Here is a 25,391-nt window from a genome sequence, read left to right as displayed (position 1 = left end):
GTTGTCAGGTGATCAGAAGAGCCCAGTGGCTGGGTCAGGCCAGAGGCTCACCTAATAGAGCATCATGTTCCCAAAGTGAACAACTGGGATCCCAACTTGAATAAAATATGGCGGCGGGGACGGATGGACACAATTGATCACAAGACGTGGCACATGAACACCATTTGAATGGCAAAGCTCACCAACATTGGGGGAGGGGTTTCCCTCAAATATTTTAAGGGAGGGGGGAAGAGACCTTCGCCCCTGTGGTGGTCTGGTCAAGCAGATGCCTCAGTGGGAAAACCACAAGCAGGAACTGGACGCAACAGCAGCTCTCCTTGTGAGTCCCAGCTAGCAGCCATTGATAGTCGCATCCTCCATGGGTTTGCCATGCCCTCTTTTAAAGCTATCCATCGCTATGTCCTGTGGCAGAGAATTCTGCTCTCCTTTTGCCTGCGCAGAATCTTTGAGCATCCAACCCAGTTGGATGGCTCTGAGTTCTACTATTAAACACCACAGAAGCGTCTCAGAATAAAACAGGACATCTCATTTTCTCGAGTGAGAACTCAGCAGTCATTTTGGGTGCTCTGATCTGGTGTGATTCTGCTCCAAGATCTTGCCCCCCAAAGTGCTTCCCCCAAAGAAAGCACTTTTTCGGGGCCACAACGTCACATATCCCCCCCCCCAAAGTGCATATTTTGGACTCCATGCGGGTCACACGACTCACACAGAGTACAGTCATGGGTCCTGGTTTTGGGACTCGAGATCTTGGAAGGCAGAGCTTTTTTTCTGCGGTAACGCAGGGGTACGCATACCCCTAAACATTTTGTGAATCTAATGGGAGAAGATACTATTTTTTTAATTTTATTTTAGTTTCTTCTCTAGCACGGTGAATCGTCAGTTCGGTTGCTATCCCTGATGGCGGCCTCATTTCCTGTCACAGTGTTTCCTGAGTCTCAGGCAGAAGCGAGCATTTAATGTGTGAAGTAGGAGTTGGAATCTAGCACGGTGATTGGTCAGTTTCATTGTTACCACCTCTGATGGCAGCTTTATTTCCATTCCCAGTGTTTCCTGAGTCTTGGAGAGAAGCGAGCGTTTAATGTGTGAAGCAGTGTGGAATGTGTATGTGTGGTGTTTTACTGATGAAAGTCTCGCCTCACTGAGGGGCAGTATTTTAATATGAGTAGGAAAATTACTAACTATTTTACATCATCATGAGGTAATGCTAGTTCTTTGTACTTTTGTCCATTTACTGTATTTATTTTTCCTGATTTGAACTATAAAATGGTGGTTTTCTTTAGTCAAAATGAGAGTACCCCTGAACATTTTTTAAAGAAAGAAAGCACGGCTGGAGGGTATGGTATTATGAGAGAGGCAGAGAAAAACTTCCATAAATTGAGTTTGCTGTTGCTGTAGAGAGGCTGTAAATTGAACTGGGAAGAAGTGCTCCAACGCTGCGCTGATGTGTCTCCCCTCGACTCTGTGAGGCAGTTCCAGTCCAAGCATCACAACAAATTTGGGTGAGCATCTTCTGTCCCAAGGCCTGGGAGCAGGAAGAGAGTCTGCCTGCCTTGCAGTCCTACTGCCAGCCTTAATGGAGCAAGCAATTCTGCTACCCGCTAGTAAACAGAAATAGGCCCCAGGGTGCCCTCCTATCGTGCCTTGAGTCAAATGGCCCGTTGGCAGGTTGGGGGGGGGAGTCACATTTCAGCCAGAATCTCTCCAGCAAAACATACTGCATCTTCATGGGGGAGGCGGGAGGAGAAGGAGGGAAGAAGGATCCGTTTTTTGCTGCCTCCATGCAGCCTCTCTCTGCCCACAGCACTGGCACCGATCCCCGGAGATGGAAGAAGAATGATGGTCCCAAGAGGCATTCTGGGAGAGACGCCAGGAGAGAAGGAAGCCAGGCCTTTATTCTCCTGTGGAAGAAGAGGCAATCTGTGTCTTAAGATGAGATGGTCCAATGTGGTGTGAGGCAAATTCATATTCTCCGGCAGAACGGTCACAGAGTTTCTGTGCTGGTCCCGGGAGGAGGTTACCATGAGGCATGGTCTGAGTCCGGTCCTGGGTCGAGGGTCTGGAGACTGTCGACCAAGGGCGAAGCGGGGTCCAAAGCGAGGAGCCGGGCAAGGTCGGGAACTCTGGAAGAACAGGTCTGGGTGCTGGCAGAAACAGGTTTCCAAAGACGTTGCTCCCGCAACCTGGGACCGGGCTGACTGGTCTTTATCTTCTCTGAGGCCAGGGGTGGTCCCGGCCCACAGGTGACCCGCCTCTCCTGGCCTTAAGGCGAGCACTCCTCCTGAGAGAACCCAGTTCCCTCCGCCTCTCTGCCCTGAGCCTCTGCAGCTCAGGAGAGGCTGGAGGGTTACTGGACCCAGGGGGAGGCTCACCCTCCCCTGACAGGGCTGGCAGAGGTGCACCTGTAGGCAATGGGTCCTCCATCACCTTCGGAGCCAGAGTGGATTCATCTGGTGTCTGCTCCTGAGGATCCGGCACAGGTGCAGGCGCTTCAGACTCAAGGTCCTGCCCCGGCTCAGCCGGCCCTGGAGGCGGGGACTCCAGTGCAGGCTGGGATTCCTCCGGTTCAGCCTCTGAATCAGATTCCCAGGCCATCGCAGTTTCTCTCCAAGGTGGTGGTGGTGGGGGGGGGGGAGGAAACTGGGACCAGCAAGCAAAACTCTATCATAGGCCCTTCTGATGGGCTGACTTGGAGGAGGCCAAAAGTCACGATGCTTTTTCCCCTCCCCGAAACGCAGGCACTTGCAGCCATTCTACCTGGCTGTCCGAGAGGGAGAGGCAAGAGAACTGGAAGATGGGTTGGATGGGACGCAGCCGGGTTCTCCTTATCTTTTTACTTCTGCCCACCCCTAACAAAGAGAGAGAGAGTCAACTTTGAAGACTCCTAGCACAAAGAACCATGGCCCTGTTTTCCTACAATATGGCCAAGGAGGATGGGAGCTGGGGGCCACCAGGTTGCAGAATGGCTGGATCCTGTGCAACAGATTGCATTGTTGCTCTAACTATATTTCTTCTATGGAACCTTCCTAACTTGACATTATGGAAAACTGCTACAGGGAACCAGGCAGAGGGCCTTCTCGGTAGTGGTGCCCACCTTGTGGAACGCCCTCCCATCAGATGTCAAAGAGATAAATAACTACCTGACATTTAGAAAACATCTGAAGGCAGCCCTGTTTAGGGAAGTTTTTAATGCGTGGCATTTTAATGTATTTTTAATCTTTGTTGGAAGCCGCCTAGAGTGGCTGGGAAAACCCAGCCAGATGGGCGGGGTACAAATAATAAATTATTATTATTATTATTAGGCAGGTTTCTTACCCAAAGCCACTTCCCTCATCTCTCCCTCATTTGCCTATTATTTGGCGGTTGAATTCACTCTAGAGCACCGGTCTTCAACTGATGGGCCAGCACTGGAGCGGAGCGATATATTGGCACATTGTCTGAAAACAGAATGGTGCTAGCCCAGAGATGGATGGAAGGAATGACCCCGGCTAAAGAAGAATGGCAAACCAAGTTGATGGACAATGCCGAAATGGCAAAATTAACTGGGAAGCTCACAAATCAAGAAGACAAGAACTTAAAAAAAGAAGAAAAGAATGGGAAAAGTTTATGGTTTATTTACGAGACCATCGTATTAGCAGGATTTTAATTACCCTTGCAAAAGTAATGGAAAGTTTGGAAGGACAAAAATTTGGACAAGTATTGATATGCAGTTTGTAAATATTATTATTTGTACCCATGGAAGGGATGGGGTGGTGGAGTCAGGAGATTCAGAGCAATCTTGATATTTGGGTTTTGATTATTTTTTTTTAATGTACGTTTACGTATTTATTTTTAAAAAATCAAATAAATAAATAATTGAAAATAAACGAAAACAGTACGGTGCTCAGATCGTGATACTGGTTCCAGACAGTTTGAGCTGGCAATACATTGCGCCAGCTCAAATTGCCTGCGGACGGCAAAGGCGCAGGCAGGCAGGCAAACAGACAGAGTCGGGGAAAGGTTCTGGGTGAGGGCCTTCTGGGGCTCCATCTCCTTCCTTGTGTGTGCCTTTAAGGAAGCCCCTCCCCCTCTGGCTCACACAAGCTGGAGTGGTGTGGGGGCTCCCTCAGCTGAGGGGCGGGAGGCTTCCTGCTGAGCAGTGGTGTAGCGTGGGTTGTCAGCACCCGGGGCAAGGCAAGTAATTTGCACCCCCTAACCAATGGATTTGCGCCCCCTAAGTCGTGGATTTGCGCCCCCTAACCCCCAGATGTTGCGCCCGGTGCGGCCGGCCCCCCCTGAACCCCCCACGCTACGCCACTGCTGCTGAGCAATTTGAATGAAGTGGGTATTCGTATGGGAGCTTGGGTTTGGTGATGTATCTCGGTTGCTCCTCCCGCCCCTAAGGTGGGGAGGAAGAAGCAGCCAAGATACATTCCAGATATTGTGATATATCAGCATAGCATGGTATTTAGCTGCAGATATATCACGATATTGAAAACCAGATATCGGCCAGGACAACTAGTAGGCTACAGCCTGATCCAAGGTGGGTTCATGTGGCTTTAAAAGGTTGCGTCTACTAGCCCCAACTTGAGTTGCACAACTTGAAAACTACATGGCACAGGAAATTTTTATTCGCACCAGTGACTTGGGACATGTGAAATAGCCCAGTAAAGCGATTTTAATCAAAATCTGAGATGTAGTAGTTATTTTTTTTAACAATAACAGTGGTTACTCAGACCTTGTTGCTGGTTGCAAAGTGGTCCTCATAACATTTAATGTTTCAGGGCCCCCAAAATGTAGGTCTGTCATTGGCTGAAAGGATGTCTGAATAAAATTTCCAAACTTGTGGTATGTGGCATGTGCTTCATTACCCCTGCACAATGTGGCCTCGCTTCAATTTTCAGAGGCAGAATAGCCCATTTTTTTTGCAGAATTCACATTGCAGAATCCTCCATTTCTGGAAGCAGAATTGGGATTGCCTGACCGCAGAACTTTATTTATTTAGCAAGCTTGGCTACTAGGAAATTCTAAGGAAGTCCACCACCCTCCAGGCTTTGTTGCAGAGGCAGAAGCAGATACAAAATGATCCGTAGATTAAAGCTCTGTTGATTGTAGTTGGACACCCCCCTCCCGAATTTATTGCCTGCCTCATTGGGCAGCCCTTCGGTGACGGATGACCATCCCTAGAACTAAGAAGGGGCACAGAATGCAGTGCAGGACCCCCAGCCCCTCGGATAGCCCCAGGAAGTAGCTGAGATGCTCTTGCAAGCTGCAAGTATGGGTGAGCAAGTTCATCTGCAGCAGCTTGTCCAGGATCAGGGCCACTCCGTACGGCGCCCAGAGAAGGTAGAAGAGCCAAGTGATGACTGCGGGTGGGTGCCACCCAGCCCTCTCCCAATTCAGCGCCACCTTGGCCAGAGCGACCCCCGCTGGGAGGATGTAGAAAACAGCTATCCAGAAGATGACGTGAGTGAGAGACCACCAGAGCAGCTCAGGAGCCTGTCTCAGGGCACATATTGCTTCCCCGTCTTTACCTGTGCCGTGGATCACGGCTATGGGAATTGCAAGCAGGAAGCCTGTGACCCAGAGAACGAGAGGCAAGAGGCAGCCAGGAAGGGTGGCCTTGGGCGCTGGACACAGACAGGCAGCCATCAAGAGCCCTTGGGCAAACTGGCACCCATACTTCATGGCCTGTGCTGCCTGGCAGAGCCCGTCCCCGAAGGTCCAGCCCCAGCTGATCCCAGCCGCGAAAAACGGCAAGATGGTGGCAAAGAGGGCAGTTGACAGCGTTGTGAGAATGAGTCCGGTTTGCTCCCAGAGCCGGAAGCACATGACCAAGGCGATGGCCAGGGCGAGACTGCCGAGGATGCCCAAAGTGCCGGCTACCACCAGGAACGTCGGGATGACGCCGCCGACCGAGGAGCAAAATGTGCTGTAACACGGCGCAGGGAGAGCGCTGTCAGCGAGCGTGGTGTCTTCGTAGGGATAATACTCGGTCCAGGTGGCCAGCAGGTCTGCAAAGTCTGCAGATTCCAGGACATGGCTTGGGCTCCTGTCCTGAAAAAAGGGTGAGACACAACACAGAGGTTTAGAGAGCACCCTTAACAAAAATAAAATAAGCAGAACTATTTCAGCCAAACGCAAATGCATGGATGATGTCGCCAGAAGCAGTTGCACGGGGAAGGTCTGTAGCTGGCTCAGGGGTGGAGCATCTGCTTTGCATATGGAAGGGCCCAAGATCAATCCCAAATGGTGTCTCTAGGTGGGGGGAGACGCTTACCAGAAGCCCCAGGGAGCTGCTGCCAGTTAGGGTTGGCAATACTGTACCAGGACCAGCGGCTTGACTCAGTGTAAGACAGCTTCCTATGTTCCTTTGCTGCCTCTCCTGAGAGCCAATAAACAGCACAAGCAACACGAAGACCAGCATACTAGATATCACTGCAATTCTTGTTGCATAATATACAACAAAAACAAAGTGTGTACACTTGTAAATTCTCTAATATATTTGAAATCAAAAGAACACACATCTCAAACTTTGAAAGTCCGTAGAAATATAATGAGTCTATAGTTGAAACACTGTCTACCTGGTTTCTGGTTGCTCCACAGAGACCTCTGGTGTCACATTTTAATAATGCATTGCGAACGTTAAAAACCATGAGTGTAGATCTGTCTCCAGTGTGGTGTGGTGGTTAGAGTGTTGGACTAGGGCCTAGAAGACCAGGGTTCAAACCCCTGCTTGGCCATGAAGCTCCCTGGCTGACCTATTCTATTCTATTCTATTCTATTCTATTCTATTCTATTCTATTCTATTCTATTCTATATGTATACCACCTTTCATCTATAGATCTCTGGGCAGTTCACAACATAAAAATACAAGATAAAAAACCCCACAAAATACATAATAAAATTAAGGACAACAACAAACCAATAACCTCCTCCCATCCCACAAGGGCTTGACATGTCAATCAGCCAAAGGCCTGTTTGAAGAGGAATGTTTTTGCCTGGTGCCTAAAGTGTATAATGAAGGTGCCTGGTGAACCTCCCTGGGGAGAGAATTCCACAACTGAGGAGCCACTGCAGAAAAGGCCCCGTTCTCGTGTTGCCACCCTCCGGACCTCTTGCGAAGGGGGCACACGAAGAAGGACCTCAGAGGACGATTGCAGAGTCTGGGTTGGTAGGGATTAAATGAGATGGGGGGACGGGACACACCATGTACGCCACCTTGAGCTTTTTGCAGAAATAAGATGGGATAGAATTGCAACCAACCAACCAACCAACCAAATCTTAGTGGTGGCTGGTGCCCATTGGCAGGGTGGGAGGCAGGGTGTCAAAAATTAGGTGGAGGCAGAGCAGAGCCATTCCAATTCCATTCCCTTCTTCCTCCATCTTCCTGCCATGTTCTAGAAAGGCATCATTGAGTCTAAGGAGGAGGAAGCTGGCCAGAAGAGCCTGGTTGGAAAAAAAAGGAAGCAGGCAGGTGGCGGCTGGCCAAGGGAAAACCATGGTTGGTCTCATTTGAACCAGCCTCCACTGCCTGATCTGCTGCCTGAGCCAAGTGGCTTCCTTTGGCTTTTGGGAAGGATGGCCTTGGGAGCTGAAGCAAAGCAGTTCTGGACCTGGTCCCTGCTGGCCTTGGGGAACAACTCAGGGGTGCCGCCTTGAGGTCCGCCAAATGAAGTTTGTTTCTTCCTGCAGACCCGTACTTCAAACGCTTCCCTGTTTCTCCAGACTTAAGATAACATAAACATTCGAGGTCAATTTCTGTCTGGAGGATCAGGGAGGGAGAGCCATAAACCACCCTGAGCTGGATTTATTGGCTGTTGGTGGGAAGCTTGGCATTCATTTTTGCTTGTCATATTCACCCAAAGTAATTGCATTTGGGAAGGGACGCCTGCCACCTGAAAGGCAGGGCCACAATTTTCTCTGCTCGTAGCTTTTGACTTAACTTCTCTTTGTTTCCATTCCGAGAAGGATGGGCTTTGCAGCTGAGACCACCTCTTATATCTATCAGGCCCTGGCTAACTGTAGGTTTGTGCAGTGATGTATGGTGCCCCATTGCGACCCGTGGGGCAGAAGGCAGGGAGCCAAACAGGAAGTGGAGCCAGAGCCACTGATAGGTGAAGCCAGAACCAATGGCAGACAGAGACAAATAATTCTAGTTATTATCCCCATGTGCTTTGGGGGCACCACACGAAATTGCAGCCCTGAAAAGGATGCTTTTTCGCGGGGTAGGGTGGGGTTACTGCCATAAAATGGCATGAGATCACAACAACCAAAATGGCCGCCGTTCTCTTGTGATAGAAAATGGGATGTCCCCTTTTTCCCTCAGTACACTTGCAGGGTATGCAAAGGGCAAGACTGAGACTAAGGAGGGGGAGGACATTGGCAGGCAGGAGTGCTCCTTCTTCTGGTGTCAGATAAAGGTCTGGGACCTTCGAGTATAGGGCGGTATAGAAATTAAATAAAAATAAAAATATGAGTTAGCTGCATCTCTTACACAAACTAAGCCTTTGAAAGACTGATCAGGCATTCTTGGATGTAGGGAAGCATTTTGTGGGGAAAGGTGTAGGAAAATAGTTGTGTACACATGTGCGTGTGCACAGGCGCGCGCGCGCGCACGCACACACACACACACACACACACGGCTTGAAGATCTCAAGGAGCAGTAGATCTATTTGGTCCAAAAAGTCATCACTGAAGGACACACTCAGCTAGCATGTAAATGAGCCTCCCTCCTTCATATTTGCTTTGATAACTTTATGCCTCTCCTGTCAGGCTGCGACTCTGAATTAATGGAAATTTATTTCCCACCTTAGCCTTTTCTTAAACAAGCAAATTGCCTGGGAGTTCTGTTTGTTGCATACTAGGTGGCCTGGGGAAAGAGCGGAGCAAAGTTTTGGAGACTGGCTCAACTTGCAGAAGGGGGGCAGTGAACCCTGGATCAGAGGACCAGGAGGAACAAAGATGGGTGAGCCACATTTCCACACCAGTTTGCAGGTTTTGTTTTAAGTCCCCGTGGAAATCATCAGCATCTTAGTGCAAACTTCTCTGGATGTGTACATTTCTGTATGCAATCTTGCCTAACATACATGTTTGCAAAGCAATTCTCCTTAATGCAATGCATTATTTTCACCAATAGGCTGCCTATTGAACACTATGCAGTTTCTTTCCCCCTTTTTTTGGCCGGTGAACTACATTGCAAAATTCAGGCAAGCACAAATTTCAAGGGATGGCTGTGTTTCAGTTCTCAGATTGTTTTGGAAACTCCAGATTAGGAGAAGCCTGCCTTTTGGAGACAAACTGAATCCATTTTCATCTCTAGCGAGTAGCAGGAAATATTAAGTGTGGGCAAAGCAGTCTGTCAGCTGGCTAAGCTTTGACAAAATGGATGCTTTAGTTGAGAGTCCTCGGTTGGACCGGATGACCCACAGGATTCCTTCCAACTCTACCATTCTATGAAAATGGAAGCTTGAGTTTTGGCAATGATGTCAGTGCAACAGGCCTAATAGATAGCCTGAAAGCTTCTGTCAGGCCTATGACTTTGCATCAGACTCTAAAAGCCTCTGCACAATCTCAATACAGCCATGCCCTCCCTGGGCCTCAAATGGACCCATTTCACTACACCAAGGAACTTTCCTAAAGGGTCCCACTGTAACTTAGGTCCACCTACGTAAATCACCAAAAAATAAAAGAAAACACCAGTTGGAGGCTGGTTTCCTTTAGGACTGATAGAACAGACAGCAGGAAGCCTGACAGGAAGTGGAACCAAGGTAAATGGCAGACAAATCTAAGGATGGCCTGTCCCATTTCGCTGCCTGAGGTGAGGTGGAGAGAGGCTGCGCCCTCCGCTGAGGCCTTGCTTGCTGTGGTTGTGTGGCAGTGGCTGGCGGTGAGATCTCAGCAGAAGCTGCAGCATGGGATTCCACCACCCAAGATGGCTGCTTCAGTCCACCTCATGGGCTGCCCAGCCGTCAGCAGAACGAACTCATTTCCGTCTGGTCCCCATTCTCCTCCCTGCTCATTTGTACAAAGGCAAGACTGAGACCAAGGAAGGGGAGGAAGCTGACAGGATTGGGTTGGGTATTCCCTGGGTTGGCCCAGATCTGATATTTTCCAGTTCTAAGCTAAATTGCCGCCCCCATCTTCTGGCAAGTGAATTCCTTATGTTATGTGTTTGTACGCTGACAAGACACACAGCTTCAGGAGGAAAGGCCTTCTCTAATCACAGAATCCACACCAGACTCTCCAGGAACAAAACAAATTATTTCTGTTTTGACGGTAATTAACAGTCGAGAACAATGGCCTGGCAGGGCCAGTCTCCCCTGTGACTCCACAGTGCAAACAAACTCAGAGATTGTCCTAGGAAAGCTGCCAATTTTGCCCTGTCTGGACTTGCGTTCTCATGAAAACACTTTCCATTGGGGGGTGGGAGAGAGAGAGAGACGTCCAGCACATGCCAGTTGCATTAACGCAGGAACTGGGTTCATCGTTTCAGAGGCTGTTGCCACCTTTATCTTCTTTTAAGCATTTAGACTCTTTCTTTTGACCGTACTAACACCCTTGGCGCAACCCAAGGGCAGTTTACAACAGGCAAATAGAGGGGGGAAATAAATAAAATAAAAGCAGCAGCAGAATCCTTTAAAACAGGCATTTCCAATCTGCGGCCCTCTAGGTTTTTGGCCTACAATTCCCATGACCCCTAACAGGACAAGTGCTCAGGGATGATGGGAATTGTAGTCCAAAACATATAGAGGGCTGAAGGTTGGGGTGCCTGCTTTAAAACATACATAGCAACAAGTCAGCAAACAACGGTGGTTATTACTGCTACTAGAGGCAGCGGTTGGGTCTCTTTTCCTCAAAACACCCTGCTGGAAAAGGTTTGTCCTAACAGGCCACCTGAAAGTATAAAAGAGATGAAGCCAGAGAGGGCGCTCCAAATATGAGGAGCCACCACTGAGAAGGCCCTTTCCTGGGCCTCTGTGCCACACTCCTCAAACTGAGGAAGGACCATCAGGAGCACCTGTCTTCTGGCGTTAGAGCACAGGCAGCTCAACTCAGTGTGGAATAACATTTCCTTCTTGGGCTTAAAATGTCTAAGAAAGCACCTTAAATTTGGCCCAGAAAACAACCATCAACCAGTTTAGTTGCTTTAAGAGATTTAGCAACACAGGGCAGGACAATTATTTGGAGTACCTTGAGCTATTGCCAGGGCGGGATTGCAGAGAATAAGAGGCAGAAAGATGTTCCACCAGCTCAAGCGCGAGGAAGAGTCAGGGGATGTATTTCAGGGTCTGGTAGTGCTCGGGGGCTCTATGCAATTAGGGGAGGGAAGTTTTGGCAGAGCGGATGGAGACAGCGATCAGCTATTTAAAAGCGTGTCCAAGAGGAGAGGAATAGTTTTGTTGATGTGTGAAGTGAAATGTAGTTATCTTTGGATAATGGAAAGGTATTTCTCTCCGTGTTCCCAAGTTCAGGGTCTGGCAGTTCTGTTATCATCCCTGGATGAAAGCACACCTTTTTTTGCATTTCATAACAACTGGAATATAAACATGTGTTTCTTGCTTGCAAAGCACTGCGTATGAAACTTCTGTTTTAAAAACTGATCCATGTATCCATTTTTATTTTTAGAACGTTGCTTAAAAACAACAACGGAAGCAGAAGACGACAGTAGGTCAGTAATATTTGCACATCGCAAATACAATACAATACAGTAATGGGCATTTGAATTTAGGAAATCCAAATTTTGTGAATTCTGACATGGGCTGGCCTGATTTGCATCTCTTGGACAAATGTGTGGGTCAGAATGAAATTACTTTTTGGATTTCATACTTGTCTGGATTTTGTGATGCAGTTCTTGGTTCACCCAAACATAGCAGAATGCAGTACTGGGGCTGGAGAACAACACAAATTGAGGAGTGATTTTACCCTTCCCAAGTCAACCCACAATATCAATAGAGCATCTGGGTCATATTTGGCCCCCCACAAAGCCTTGTATCGCTCTTCACTTTTCTGTCCCCTGTCTCTCTATGCTTCCCTATGTCTCTGAGTTTCTTTACTCTAGATCCATGGGGCTTTCATGAAGTGAGGCTGTCTCGAATGCTGCCTGTGGAGCCTGGAATGTTCTGGATTTGTTTATTTATTTTACTAAAGCAGAGCAGTGGGTAGTGGTTGTTTTAAGTTGAATACTTCATTCAACTTTTAAAAAACCGATATGCTGCTCTACTTGAAGCCATCGCCACCATCATTGTACAGCTCTTCAGCATCCTGCAGGCAGCATTCAAGGCAGCTTCACCTTGAAAGCTGAGCTGGGCAGTGGATTTTTGAGTTTTAGTTGACCTAAGAAAGTCACTGCCCTAACTTGGATTATTGGGAAGAGTTACCGTAGTTTTCCATGTATAACACAATGTTTTTTTTAATTATAAAATAATGTTAAAAATTGGGGGTCATCTTATACATGGATAGTGCAGAGGGGGGAGGGACGATTGGTTGCAGCCGCGAGCAGGAGATTGTCAGCGGTGATTGGGCGGGTGATTGGTGGCTGTGACAAGGGCTGCTGTTGATTGGCTGCCGCTGCACCAATTGGGCGGGCGATTGGTGGCTTTGGTGATGCGTGTGATTGGCAGCGTTGGTCTGGCGGGTGAGCTATTTTTGGCAATCTGCTCAAAAGAGCTCAACAACTCTGGGCAATCTCCCTCCATTTTCTTAATTTGGAGTCCCCCAAAACAGGGGCAATCTTATACATGGGGGTGTGTTATACACAGAAAAATACGGTAATCCCTTTTTAACCTCATCTACTTCAAGGCTCCTGAACCTATTTGCCTGCAATTTGGCTGGAGTAATCCACTGGGGAGCGGAGCTCCTGTACCTGCAAATTTCATCTGCTTATACCAAAAGAAAGAAAGCATAGATAGTTTTAGATCTGCCATAAGAACGAGTGAGGAACATAGAACTTATATTATAAATTATATAGATATAATATAATATAATATAATATTCTATATTATATATTATATAGAGAGTGATTCGGAACTTAAATCACAGATCAAGGAGAAAACAGAGTGCCTCAGAAATAGATTGAATTTTATTATTATTTAAAAACACAGATTCAAGGCAAATCTTAGGCCCTTGCACACCCCTAGTAAATACATATTTTGTAATACTCATTTCCATGCATTTTTTTTATAAAAAATCTAACATATGCAGAAATGGAACAGGATTGACTTAATATATAAGACATGAAATTGACATGGAGCACATGGTAGGCTGCTGTTATTTTCCTCATATGACAGATGTGGTGAGGGGGAGAACTGAGGTTTGACCAAGGCTACCTACTGGGTGCTTGGCAGAGACAAGATTCAAACTAAAACACTCCTAGATTAGGGATTCCCAAATAAACCAACAAGAGATTCATTCACAGAGTGGACTCCTCTACACAGGTCAATTACCATATTTTTTGCACCATAACACTCACTTTTTTCCTCCTAGAAAGTAAAGGGAAATGTCTGTGCGTGTTATGTAGCGAATGCCTACGGGTGGCGGGGGGATCTGCTGCAGTCGTGAGCAGAGGATCCATGGTTCCTCTTCCCTCCTCTGTGGCTCGCTTTGAAACAGCAAAGCGGGAGAAGAGCCGCTGAGTGGGGAGGAGAGAGGGACAGGGAGCCTGCTTGCTTTAAAAGAGCAAAGCGGGAGAGGAGAGGAGCCTTCTCCTCTTATACCCCTCTTCTGCATTATTAGCAGCATCCTTCTCCACACACCCCTCGCATGCTCCTTGTCCCTTGAGCGCTTTTCCTTCCCTCTCCACCTAAAACATGGTTACAAAGCACAGATCCACATGGATCCTCAGGGTATTTGCACTGGGTCACCCCAAATTCACCATCAGATCACATAGCATGTCCATGGCTACAGCTTGCACCAAAAAAATCACGCACCCACTATTGCCTGGGGCCGCAGTGGTGCAAAAATGTGGTTACAAAGCATGGATCCACAAGGATCCTCAGGATTTTTGCATTGGGCTACCCCAAACTCACCATCAGATCACATGTCTGTGGCCACAGCATGAACCACAAAAATCATACATCCACTGTTTCGTTATAATTTTTTTCCCTTGTTTTCCTCCTCTAAAAACTATGTGCGTGTTATAGAGCGAAAAATACGGGTATAACATTATAAATGTGTTATAAAATGTGACGCCAGATGGCGCTGTAGAGCAGCGATCAGAAGTCAATGGTAAATTGCACTGGGAGCTATATTTTTCATAGCGGTTCTTTTCATAGCAGTTTTTAAAAAATATCTGTGTAGATCCAGCCTCAGTCTGTGAATTTGTGGTAGTAGATGGGAGATAGCACACCTATCAGATTAAATATTCATATTGATTTTTAATTGCATTTTCATTGCTTCTTCCATTTCTTGTACTGTACTTTATTGTGTTATAGTTTGAATCCACACTGAAATGTAAACAAAAAATAGTTATAGTTAACTAAACCTTTACTTGGAGTAGACCCATTGGAAATTAATAGATCTACATTAGCCATAGTTATTCATTTCAGTGGGTCTACTCTGAGTAAACATTAGTTGACTATAGCCTAAAAGGAGCAATAAAATACTATTATAAATCACCCAGCACAGTCCATTACAATTGCTACAATGGGCAGATAAACCATTAAGTGGTCCTCTAAGACCCTCGGTAATTTTCAAGTGGTCGTGGGGGGAGTTTGGAAACCCTTGCGCTAGATCATTCTCTTACAGTGCAAATTACACATGTCTTTTGAGATTAGTGGCTACAGGCTTGCAGCCTTAGCCTTTGTGCTTCTTTCTTTTTTTAAATAGTATGCTTTAGAAAGTGCTCAACCCTATTAAGTCAGAGCTGAACAAAGCAGAATGCATTTTTTCCTCATTGCTAATACACAGTTTTCCTTTCTAAAGAGACTCTGGTGATCAGAGACTGGAGGTTTCCAGACAAACTGAAGGCCTGTTATTTCTAATTTGTAGAAATTAAGCGCTGATTTAGGTCTGCATACTGGTTGTTGAATGAAAATGGTTTCATTTATATTCCCCCCCAATCGCCTCAGCGTGTGAAGAGTGGCTATTTTATAAATATAATAATCTTCCTTCCTGCACCCTTGGGATCTCCTTCCTAGTGTGAACGAAGATGGAACAATTTTTCACTAGGTCTCCCGAGATTCAGATAAGATTGCAGGGTTGAATTGGAATGAGATGCCTAGCTGGTCTCATCCAACTCTTCCTCAACCAGACTTTGGTTAAATCTAGCCTAAGTCTGTCTGTCTTTCTTTCTTTCTTTCTTTCTTTCTTTCTTTCTTTCTTTCTTTCTTTCTTTCTTTCTTTCTCTCTCTCTCTCTCTCTCTCTCTCTCTCTCTCTCTCTCTCTCTCTTTCTTTCCCTCCCTCCCTCCTTCTTTCCTTCCTTCCTTCCTTCCTTCCTTCCTTCCTTCCTTCCTTCCTTCCTTCCTTCCTTCCTTCCTCTCTAAGAACATACAAATGCAAGATTTTCTTCCCCCGCCAGATGCAGATGAGAAGCCCTGAGTGCAACATCAGCTCTCTCCCCACTGCTGATTGTCAGAAACTGCCATTCAGAGACATATTGCCTTCGACACAGGACAGAGCGCATGGCCATCATGACGGGTTGATAGCTGAATACTCCATGGGTTTTATCTAACCCTTATCCACCCAAGTTCATGGCTATTGCTGCCTCTTATGGGAGCAGATTCCATACTTGAACTATTCACTGTGTGAAGTAGTATTTTCTTTGGTCTGTCTTGGATAGCTCAGTTGGTTAGAACATGGTGCTGATAACACCAAGGTTGCAGGTTTGAGCCCCGTATGGGATAACCGCATATTCCGCATTGCAGTGGGTTGGATTAGATGGTCCAATGTCTATGATTCTATGTAATGTCTACAGTTCTAGGAAGCTTCCAGCTTCCGAGGATGTTCCTGAATTCTCGTACTGTGAAAAAGGAAGAAAACATCTTGTCTGTGCTCTCTTCCCACACCTCTTGTGTTCTCCCCTCCAGCTCGCCTTTTCTTCTGTGCTAAAAAGCCCAATATGTTGTAACTTGCCTTCATCCAACCCCTTGATTATTTATCGTGCTCTTTTCTGAACCTTGCCCCCATCTCCACAGCATACTTTTCGACCTGTACAGAGTATTCCATGTGTGGCGTCACCATAGATTTGTACAAAGGCATTGTGATATTGGCAGCTTAATTTTCAATTTCTTTCCTAATGATCCCTTGCATGGAATTCGCCTTTCCCCCCCACAGCTGCTGCACAGCCAACACCTTCATCAAGTACTGCGTCCAGTTCTGGACACCGCAGTTTAAGAAAATATTGACGGAGTGTGTGCAGAGGAGGGCGGAAGGGTCTGGAAGCCAAGCCTTATGAGGAATGGTTGAGGGAGTTGGGTATATTTAGCCTGGAAAAGAGAAGACTGAGAGGTGGTACAGTAGCCACCTTCAAATAGCTAAAAGCCTGTCACATGGAAGAGGGTGCAAGCTTGTTTTCTGCTGCTCCAGAGGGTAGGATCTGAATCAACGGGTTCAAATTCCAAGAAAGTAGATTCTGACTAAACATCGGGAAGAACTTTCTGAGGGTAAGAGCTGTTCAACGGTAAAATGGACTCCCTCAGATGGTTGGGGTTTTTAAAGAAGAGGTTGGATAGCCATCTGTGGGCCTTCTGGCGGTTCCCTCACTGCGAGAAGTGAGGTTACAGGGAGCCAGATAGAGGGCCTTCTCGGTAGTGGCACCCGCCCTGTGGAACGCCCTTCCATTGGATGTCACGGAAATAAACAACTACTGTATTTGACTTTTAGAAGACATCTGAAGGCAGCCCTGATTAGGGAAGTTTTAAATGTTTGATGTCTTATCATGTTTTAATATTCTATTGGGAGTTGCCCAGAGTGGCTGGGGAAACCCAGCCAGATGGGCGGGGTATAAATAATAAATTTAATAATAATAATAATAATAATAATAATAATAATAATAATAATAATAATAATTTTTATTTAGCTGTGGTTCTTGCATTACAGGAAGTTGAACTAGATGACCCTTGTGAATTCTATGATTGTGAGCTGTCCAGTATGACCCTCAAGGGTCAGTGCCAGTTCAGACCCCGTGAGTGCATATGTAAAACTAGGGAGTGATTGATGAATCGACTGCTCAGCTGAAAGCAGCACATTTTCTTAGAATCATAGAATCATAGAGTTGGAAGAGACCACAAGGGCCATCGAGTCCAACCCCCTGCCAAGCAGGAAACACCATCAGAGCACTCCTGACATATGGTTGTCAAGCCTCTGCTTAAAGACCTCCAAAGTAGGAGACTCCACCACACTCCTTGGCAGCAAATTCCACTGTCAAACAGCTCTTACTGTCAGGAAGTTCTTCCTAATGTTTAGGTGGAATCTTCTTTCTTGTAGTTTGGCTCCATTGCTCCGTGTCCGCTTCTCTGGAGCAGCAGAAAACAACCTTTCTCCCTCCTCTATGTGACATCCTTTTATATATTTGAACATGGCTATCATATCCCCCCTTAACCTCCTCTTCTCCAGGCTAAACATGCCCAGCTCCCTTAGCCGTTCCTCATAAGGCATCGTTTCCAGGCCTTTGACCATTTTGGTTGCCCTCCTCTGGACACGTTCCAGTTTGTCAGTGTCCTTCTTGAATTGTGGTGCCCAGAACTGGACACAGTACTCCAGGTGAGGTCTGACCAGAGCAGAATACAGTGGCACTATTACTTCCCTTGATCTAGATGCTATACTCCTATTGATGCAGCCCAGAATTGCATTGGCTTTTTTAGCTGCCGCGTCACACTGTTGGCTCATGTCAAGTTTGTGGTCAACCAAGACTCCTAGATCCTTTTCACATGTACTGCTCTCAAGCCAGGTGTCACCCATCTTGTATTTGTGCCTCTCATTTTTTTTGCCCAAGTGCAATACTTTACATTTCTCCCTGTTAAAATTCATCTTGTTTGTTTTGGCCCAGTTTTCTAATCTGTCAAGGTCATTTTGAAGTGTGATCCTGTCCTCTGGGGTGTTAGCCACCCCTCCCAGTTTAGTGTCATCTGCAAATTTGATCAGGATGCCCTTGAGTCCATCATCCAAGTCGTTGATAAAGATGTTGAATAAGACCGGGCCCAAGACAGAACCCTGTGGCACCCCACTAGTCACTCTTCTCCAGGATGAAGAGGAACCATTGATGAGCACCCTTTGGGTTCGGTCAGTCAGCCAGTTACAAATCCACTGAGTGGTAGCATAGTCAAGACCGCATTTTACCAGCTTCTTTACAAGAATATCATGGGGCACCTTGTCAAATGCCTTACTGAAATCAAGGTAGGCTATATCCACTGAGTTCCCTTCATCTACCAGGCTTGTAATTCTGTCAAAAAACGAGATCAGGTTAGTCTTATGGGTGCTGAGAGTTGTTAGGAGCCATTGGTTCCCCCCACAGAGTGAAAATTCCAGGAGTGGTGCAACAATTGCTCCGTCTCCCCAGGGAACTCTGCATGCTGTAGTTCTGTGAGGGGAATGTGGGTGGGGTCTCCTCAGGACCCTCAGCACCCCTTTTGAACTACAGTTCCCATGATTCTTTCTTCTTTAAATAGTATAACCGTGCTTACACTGTATACAGTGGTACCTCAGGTTAAGAACTTAATTCTGTCAGGAGGTCCGTTCTTAACCTGAGGTACCACTTTAGCTAATAGCTGCCGCTGCCACGCTATTTCTGTTCTCATCCTGAAGCAAAGTTCTTAACCCAAGGTACTATTTCTGGGTTAGCGGCAGTGGCGTAGCGTGGGGGGTGCAGAGGGGGCCGGCCGCACCGGGCGCAACATCTGGGGGGGGGCGCGCTCACACTCGCAGCTCTCTGCCCCTACCTGGCTCACTCACTCTCACTGCAGTGCTGGCTGTGCGAATCCGATCCGAGCTGCTGGGTCGCCGCCCACTGTGGAGGGGGTGGGTGCCAGGCGTGCGGTGCGGAGAGAGAGCGAGGGACTATCTGGGGGAGGGACAGTGCAGCGGCCGCCCAGCGCAGTGCTGAGCGCGGGAGAGAACCACACCAGACCAGACCAGGCAGCAGCAAGAAGAAGCTGGCAGCGGCGGCAGGTTAGGGGTTAGGGGGCGCAAATTACTTGCCTTGCCCCGGGTTAGGGGGCGCAAATTACTTTTTTTAAAAAAATAATATTTATTAAGTTTTTCCAGACAGTAAAAATTACAAAATTATAAATAAGAAAGTAAAAAAACATAACAATAGTAGAAGAGAAAGAGAAAAGACAATAAAGAAAAAATTAATAAAAAAGAGAAAAACAGTCAGTATTTTCATATCATATCTTTGAATTACTTGTTTCCTGACCTCCTCACACACCCCTTTTCTGTATTCCAATTCACATAGTTAGTTCAGCAAATCCTTACCCTCTATCATTTATCTTTACTTATTATCTTAACCTTTTATAACTATATATTTCCAACCATTGTCAATCCACATTTACATATTCTTATTCGACTTTTTGCCAATACCGCTTATTTTCAGAAGGGGGGGGGCACAAATTACTTGCCTTGCCCCGGGTGCTGACAACCCACGCTATGCCGCTGGTTAGCGGAGTCTGTAACCTGAAGCATCTGTAACCTGAAGCGTCTGTAACCTGAGGTACCACTGTAATAGAGATGAGGCTTCTGTCACATACTGGCAGATTCAGGGTGCCAGAGTTAAAGTGGATTTGGCTCTGAACAAATCTACTTTCTCCAAAGACCAGACTCCTTGCAATAAGGAAATTCACTGGGAAGGTGTGGCATAGTGATTGTGTGATGATACGACGTTGCATAACTTCCCCACAGGCAAATGCTCCGACGTCATCTAATCTCCCGGGCAAATAAATCAGGATGAATGCTCAATAAACAGGTCGCCAGGAAGCGCTCTTCCTCTTTCTTCCTTTGCTCCCCCAATTCCTACTCCTTCCTTCCTTCCCTCTGATTTTATTCATTCGAAACATTGCAAACTCCCATCTTTTCATTTTTGAAAAGATTTCAAGCTGGCTTCCAAAGGATTTCAAAGGGTGGGATCGTTAAAAGAAAGTACAATGGCTAAATTGCAAACTCAATAAAATCAGTGAAATACAGAGCACAGCATAAAGCAAGGAGGCCCATTGTAATAAAGACTCAGAAGCAGCCCTGGAGCAATTAGACCAGCAAGTGAGCCTGGCTCATTCTAGACCAAAGATCAACACTATTCCTGTGTGCTGTTTTGCACAGCGACCAGTCAGGTGCCCCCCATGAGCAACAGGCCTCCCCCGCCAGTAATTGGAGGTAAACTTCCTCTGAAGATGGAGGAAGAGAGAGGAAGGCCATCACTCAGCTGCTTTGCATGCAGAAGGTCTCTGTTCAGTCCCAAATGGCAGCTCCAGGTAGGGCCGGGAGACGCTCTCTGTCTGAAACCCTGGAGAGCTGCTGCCAGTCAGTGCAGGCAGTACTGAGGTAAAGGTAAAGGGACCCCTGACCATTAGGTCCAGTCGTGGAAAACTTGGGGGTTGCGGTGCTCATCTCGCTTTATTGGCCGAGGAAGCCGGCGTACAGCTTCCGGGTCATGTGGCCAGCATGACTAAGCCGTTTCTGGCGAACCAGAGCAGCGCACCGAAATGCCGTTCACCTTCCCGCCAGAGCGGTACCTATTTATCTACTTGCACTTTGACATGCTTTCGAACTTCTAGGTTGGCAGGAGCAGGGACCGAGCAATGGGAGCTCACCCCGTCGCGGGGATTCGAACCACCGACCTTCTGATTGGCAAGTCCTAGGCTCTGTGGTTTAACCCACAGCGCCACCCACGTCCCTAGTACTGAGGTAGCTGGACCAATAGTCTGACTCCATGTAAGGCATCTCCCTATGTTCCTATCTTGTACTTAGAAAACCTTGATAGACTTATTCTCTGAGAATTTGTCTAGCAAATCTCCTTTCCCCCATAGGCTGATGACTGCTATAGCTCCGTTGGTTAGACTAAGCCTGGTGCTGATAACAACAAGGTCACAGGTTCGATTCCCGTAAGGGACAGCTAGATATTCCTGCATCACAGGGGGGTTAGACTAGATGACCCTCAGATTCCCTTCCAACTCTTATGATTCTATGGTTCTATGAGTCTATGAATAGCATACCTTATAACAACAAATTTCGCAAGTGGATTATGCAGTTGTCAAAGACTTTCCAGGGGGTTGGGCTAGATGACCCTTGGGCTCCCTCTCAATGCTACAGTTCTGTGATCCTCGAGACAAAAACCCGAACCCTGCCAGAGCAGCCCAGCCATTGTACCCAAAGTGGCTTTACTTGCAAATTTAGCTGCAGAAATTAAGGAGGGTGTCGTCAAGAGCGATGCAGTTTGCTGCCTTGAACGATGTCGTATAACAGGGTCATTTTCTATATTGATATTTCAGTGTTTATGGATTGATTGCTCAGCCTCTTTCTCTGGCTTTCTTGTTAGTTTATATAAATATTGTTATTTCCAGAGCAGGGGGTGGGGGGTGGGGGCTCAGCAAGACGTTTTTCCTCCTTCCATCTTTCTCTCTCATGGCACGTAAAAGATCCTCTTAAAACCCAATTTAAAAGCACTAAATCACCCAATATACTACAATCTTGAACAAATATATCTGCTTTATACTGAGTCTGCTTTGCACTGAAGGTGGCTTCTGCTGTGGAGAGGGAAGTGAGGGGCAGACGGGCTTGTCAACCTGTCAATCAAGGAGAAGTAAAACTCCGTAGCTAAACCTCTGCTGCCTTGTGGCTATGTTCATTCGGGAGAGTAAACCGTGAATAAAAATCTGTACCTGCCGCCTTGTGGGTCATCTTTGGGGGAAGAATAGGCTAAGGAGCAAGCCCTACACAAACATGGAGTATGCCTCCTTCTAGCAACTCTCTGCAGCCAAGCTGGTGTCAAACATATTGCTCTGCTTTTCTTTGGACCACATCAGCAAGGAAAGAGGGGGGGGGGGTTGTCTTGTCATATGGGCAGCCCAGGACGTTCATGCACACTGCCCAGACTTGCACCCCTGAGAGGTTACATCAGTGCTGCTAACGCAGCAAAAACAACACAGGAGGCAGCTGTTACGAGTTACCGGTCTCTGCAGCCACAGCAGGTGCTGCGATTCTCCAGCTGTTTGACTTTGCACGCAGAGGCGCACTCCATTGTACGTTTCCGAGCACAATTCAAAGTGTTGGTGCTGACCTTTAAAGCTCTAAATGGCCTTGGCCCAGTATAGCCGAAGGAGCGTCTCCACCCCCATTGTTCTGCCCGGACACTGAGATCCAGCGCCGAGGGCCTTCTGGCGGTTCCCTCACTGCGAGAAGCCAAGTTACAGGGAACCAGGCAGAGGGCCTTCTCGGTAGTGGCGCCCGCCCTGTGGAACACCCTCCCACCAGATGTCAAAGAGAAGAACAAATACCAGACTTTCAGAAGACATCTGAAGGCAGGCCTGATTAGGGAAGCTTTTAATGTTTAACAGACCACTGTATTTTAATACTTTGTTGGAAGCCACCCAGGGTGGCTGGGGAGACCCAGCCAGATGGGCAGGGTATAAATATATTATTATTATTATTATTATTATTATTATTATTATTATTATTATTATCCCTTGAGACAGACTGATGTCAACAGCAACCCTGAGTCCCATCCCTGGCCCCACTCTCTCCAGCATGGTGCTGCCTGTTCTGATTGGCAGAGGCAGCTAACGGGGGCCTGATTTCATTGGATCCTTTATCTGTCAGTTGAACATGTCCTCGAACTCTGAGGACACCTCTTGCTTTTCTTCTACGCAGAATAGAGAGGGTTGTGGAGGTGCATATTGAACCTAACCTACTTTACCGAGGTGGAAATTACCATTTTCCCTGCCCTCTCTCGCTTCCATCTCCAGCCACCACTGGGAAGGTTGCCCAGAAAGACCCTCAAGCTGGGGGAAAAGTTTTCCAAACTGTCCCAGAATAACATTACCCCCTGCCTCAAATAGGAAGGCCGTTTCAGCCTCTCTTTTGCTGATGACCTCTCACCCACCCCAAATTCAAGCCCAAAACTTCTCTCTTTTTCTTTAGAACCTTTCAGTTCAGCATTAGTAGGAAGACCCTGAAATGGTACTGTCAGTGCAGGCAGTGGCGTAGCGTGGGTTGTCAGCACCCGGGGCAAGGCAAGTAATTTGCGCCCTCTAACCCGTGGATTTGCGCCCCCTAACCCGTGGATTTGCGCCCCCTAACCCCCAGATGTTGCGCCCGGTGCGGCCGGCCCCCCCTGCACCCCCCACGCTACGCCACTGAGTGCAGGGCTTAAGGTTGGACGTCTAGGACCCCAGACACAGCAGAACAGAAGGCCACATTTTTGATGTGACTGAAATCAGACTCAGTCCCATTTAATGGTCTTATCAGTGGACCCCCTATTTAAAGGGGAATGGTTCTAGAGTCTAGACTTCCATAAGAGCGACAACAGGGAAACACTGGCCTGTGAGCACTCCAGTAGGAGACCAGCCCTTACCAAAGGTGTCATTGACTTTGAAGATGCTCAGGATGAAAGGGAGAAATGTGCTAAGAGAAAGGCATGCTTGGCAAACCCTCACCATGATCAACTCCTGCCCAGAAACCTACCGTATGTCCCCACTGTGGAAGGATGTATGGATCCAGAATTGGCCTCCACAGTCACTTATGGACTCACTCTTAAAACCGTGTTTATGGAAGACAATCTTACTTGGCTACGAGTGATCACAGAAGAAAAAGAAGAAGGAGGAGGAGGAGGAGGAGGAGGAGGAGGAGGAGAAGGAGGAGGAGGAGGAGGAGAAGAAGAAGAAGAAGAAGAAGAAGAAGAAGAAGGGCAGCACTGAGATGCAGGACTCACCATATTCACACAATTGCCCATGGTTGTGATGCAGAGCCAAGCTGTGTCTTGCAAGGGCGATGCTGTTGTTGACCCGACTGCCTGCGAGAGGCGAGTGAATGTTCTTATAAGATAAGGAAGGTGGAAAGAAAAACAAGAAATGTGTGCTCATCTTCTCCTTTCCTCAGCAGGAGAGAGGAAGCAAAGGACTTTTCATGCCAGCGACTTGCCGGGAACTTTGAAAGCTGGAGACAGTTGCCAGGGTGTAAATAATGGGGAAGTGATGGTGGGAAATGAGGATGTGGACATCCTGACATGAGCCCTATGGGGCAGTCAGGGCTGGCGACCTTTGGAACTGGCAGGACGGATGAAAGGAAGGCCTGTAAGAGAGGTGGAGCCAGAATCAGTGACAGGCAGAGGCAACCAAGTTTAGGTTTGTCCCCCATCCTTCTCTTCCTCCCTTCTGAGTTCTGCAAGGGGCAACACTGAGGAGGAGGCAGGTTGACCGGGCAGGACCACCCCCTGGGATTATTGCAAGTAAGAAGTGACTGACCCATTCTCCGTAAATAAAAAATACTACAGTCAAATGAAACTGTGGGCAGGATTTGAGATAAGAGCAACAGAAGGAAAATGATAGAATAAGTGTAATAGAGAAGCTTTTGGTAATAGATACAAATATAAAGGTTTAAGTAGGAGTGGGGGTGGGGGTGGGAAGTCAATTTATGAAACAATGTCACTATTTGAGGTGAAGATTATTGTGAAAACGGTTGAATAATTTAATAAAAAAATTATACTACAAAAAAAGAAAGAATTTGCCGGCATCTTGATTTCCTCCTTATCCTGTAACCTCAGATCGCTTGGAAGGTTTTAGGCATAGCTGAGGAAACCGTCGCCACTCTTTCTGGTGAAACAACGATGGTGAGATCATAGCAGGTCTGCTAGGCTTGGGCCAGCCACGCTCCTGAATGGGTTTGGGAGCAGGAACAGTTTACACCAGCGTAATTTATCCCCCTGGTGTAAATTATGCCGGGATAGCTCTGTCTGTATTTAATTTAGACAGTGCCTAGGACAATATTAGGAATCATTAGTTTAAGATAAATAGATGAAAGCTTTTTTAAAAAAATCAGATTGGAGATGTCTGAAAATCCCCAGGTCACGGTGGGTTTAAATCATGCGCGCGGTTCAGAGGTAATTGGCTGTGTTGCAAATCCCTCCTAGACTCAGCCTCCGAAGGGGCACCTTTCTGCTGGCGAATTCCTCCGCCGTTTAGTAATTACTGAGGATCTGAATTATTCAGCAATAATTTTGTATAACAAACGAAGTTTCACACGCTTTAATTACAGCGGGGAAGCGCCTGTGCTGGCGTGCGTGTGTTTGGGTGCGCGTGTGTGCACGCTAAATTATTCACCACTTATCATCTCCACGAGCGACTATTAAGACGGATTACTCCTGGGACAAACCAACCTGTTTGGAATGTGTTGAATTATTGATCCCGACCGATTTACCTCTATTGGAGGAATGACAACATCTATCTGCCCATCTTGTTTCCCCATCTCCCTTTCCTTTCCCGCCCCCCCCCCC

General features: G+C 47.1%; 1 protein-coding gene across 1 annotated transcript; it reads right to left on the bottom strand.

Annotated features, from left to right (window-relative positions):
- Positions 1–3,591: 3,591 nt before the first annotated feature.
- Positions 3,592–25,316, bottom strand: ACKR1 (atypical chemokine receptor 1 (Duffy blood group)). Its single transcript, XM_083477846.1, has 4 exons — positions 25,275–25,316; positions 23,832–23,912; positions 4,295–6,033; positions 3,592–4,128 (listed from the first exon to the last, which is right to left on the bottom strand). Exons 2-3 carry the CDS (start codon positions 23,850–23,852, stop codon positions 5,125–5,127), a joined length of 930 nt encoding a protein of 309 aa, XP_083333972.1. The 5' UTR covers positions 23,853–23,912; positions 25,275–25,316; the 3' UTR covers positions 3,592–4,128; positions 4,295–5,124.
- Positions 25,317–25,391: the final 75 nt, after the last annotated feature.

This window comes from Podarcis liolepis (assembly GCF_965112155.1).
Source record: "Podarcis liolepis genome assembly, chromosome: 15".
NCBI classification, from domain to species: domain Eukaryota; kingdom Metazoa; phylum Chordata; class Lepidosauria; order Squamata; family Lacertidae; genus Podarcis; species Podarcis liolepis.
This window is presented reverse-complemented; position numbering and strand designations above follow the sequence as displayed.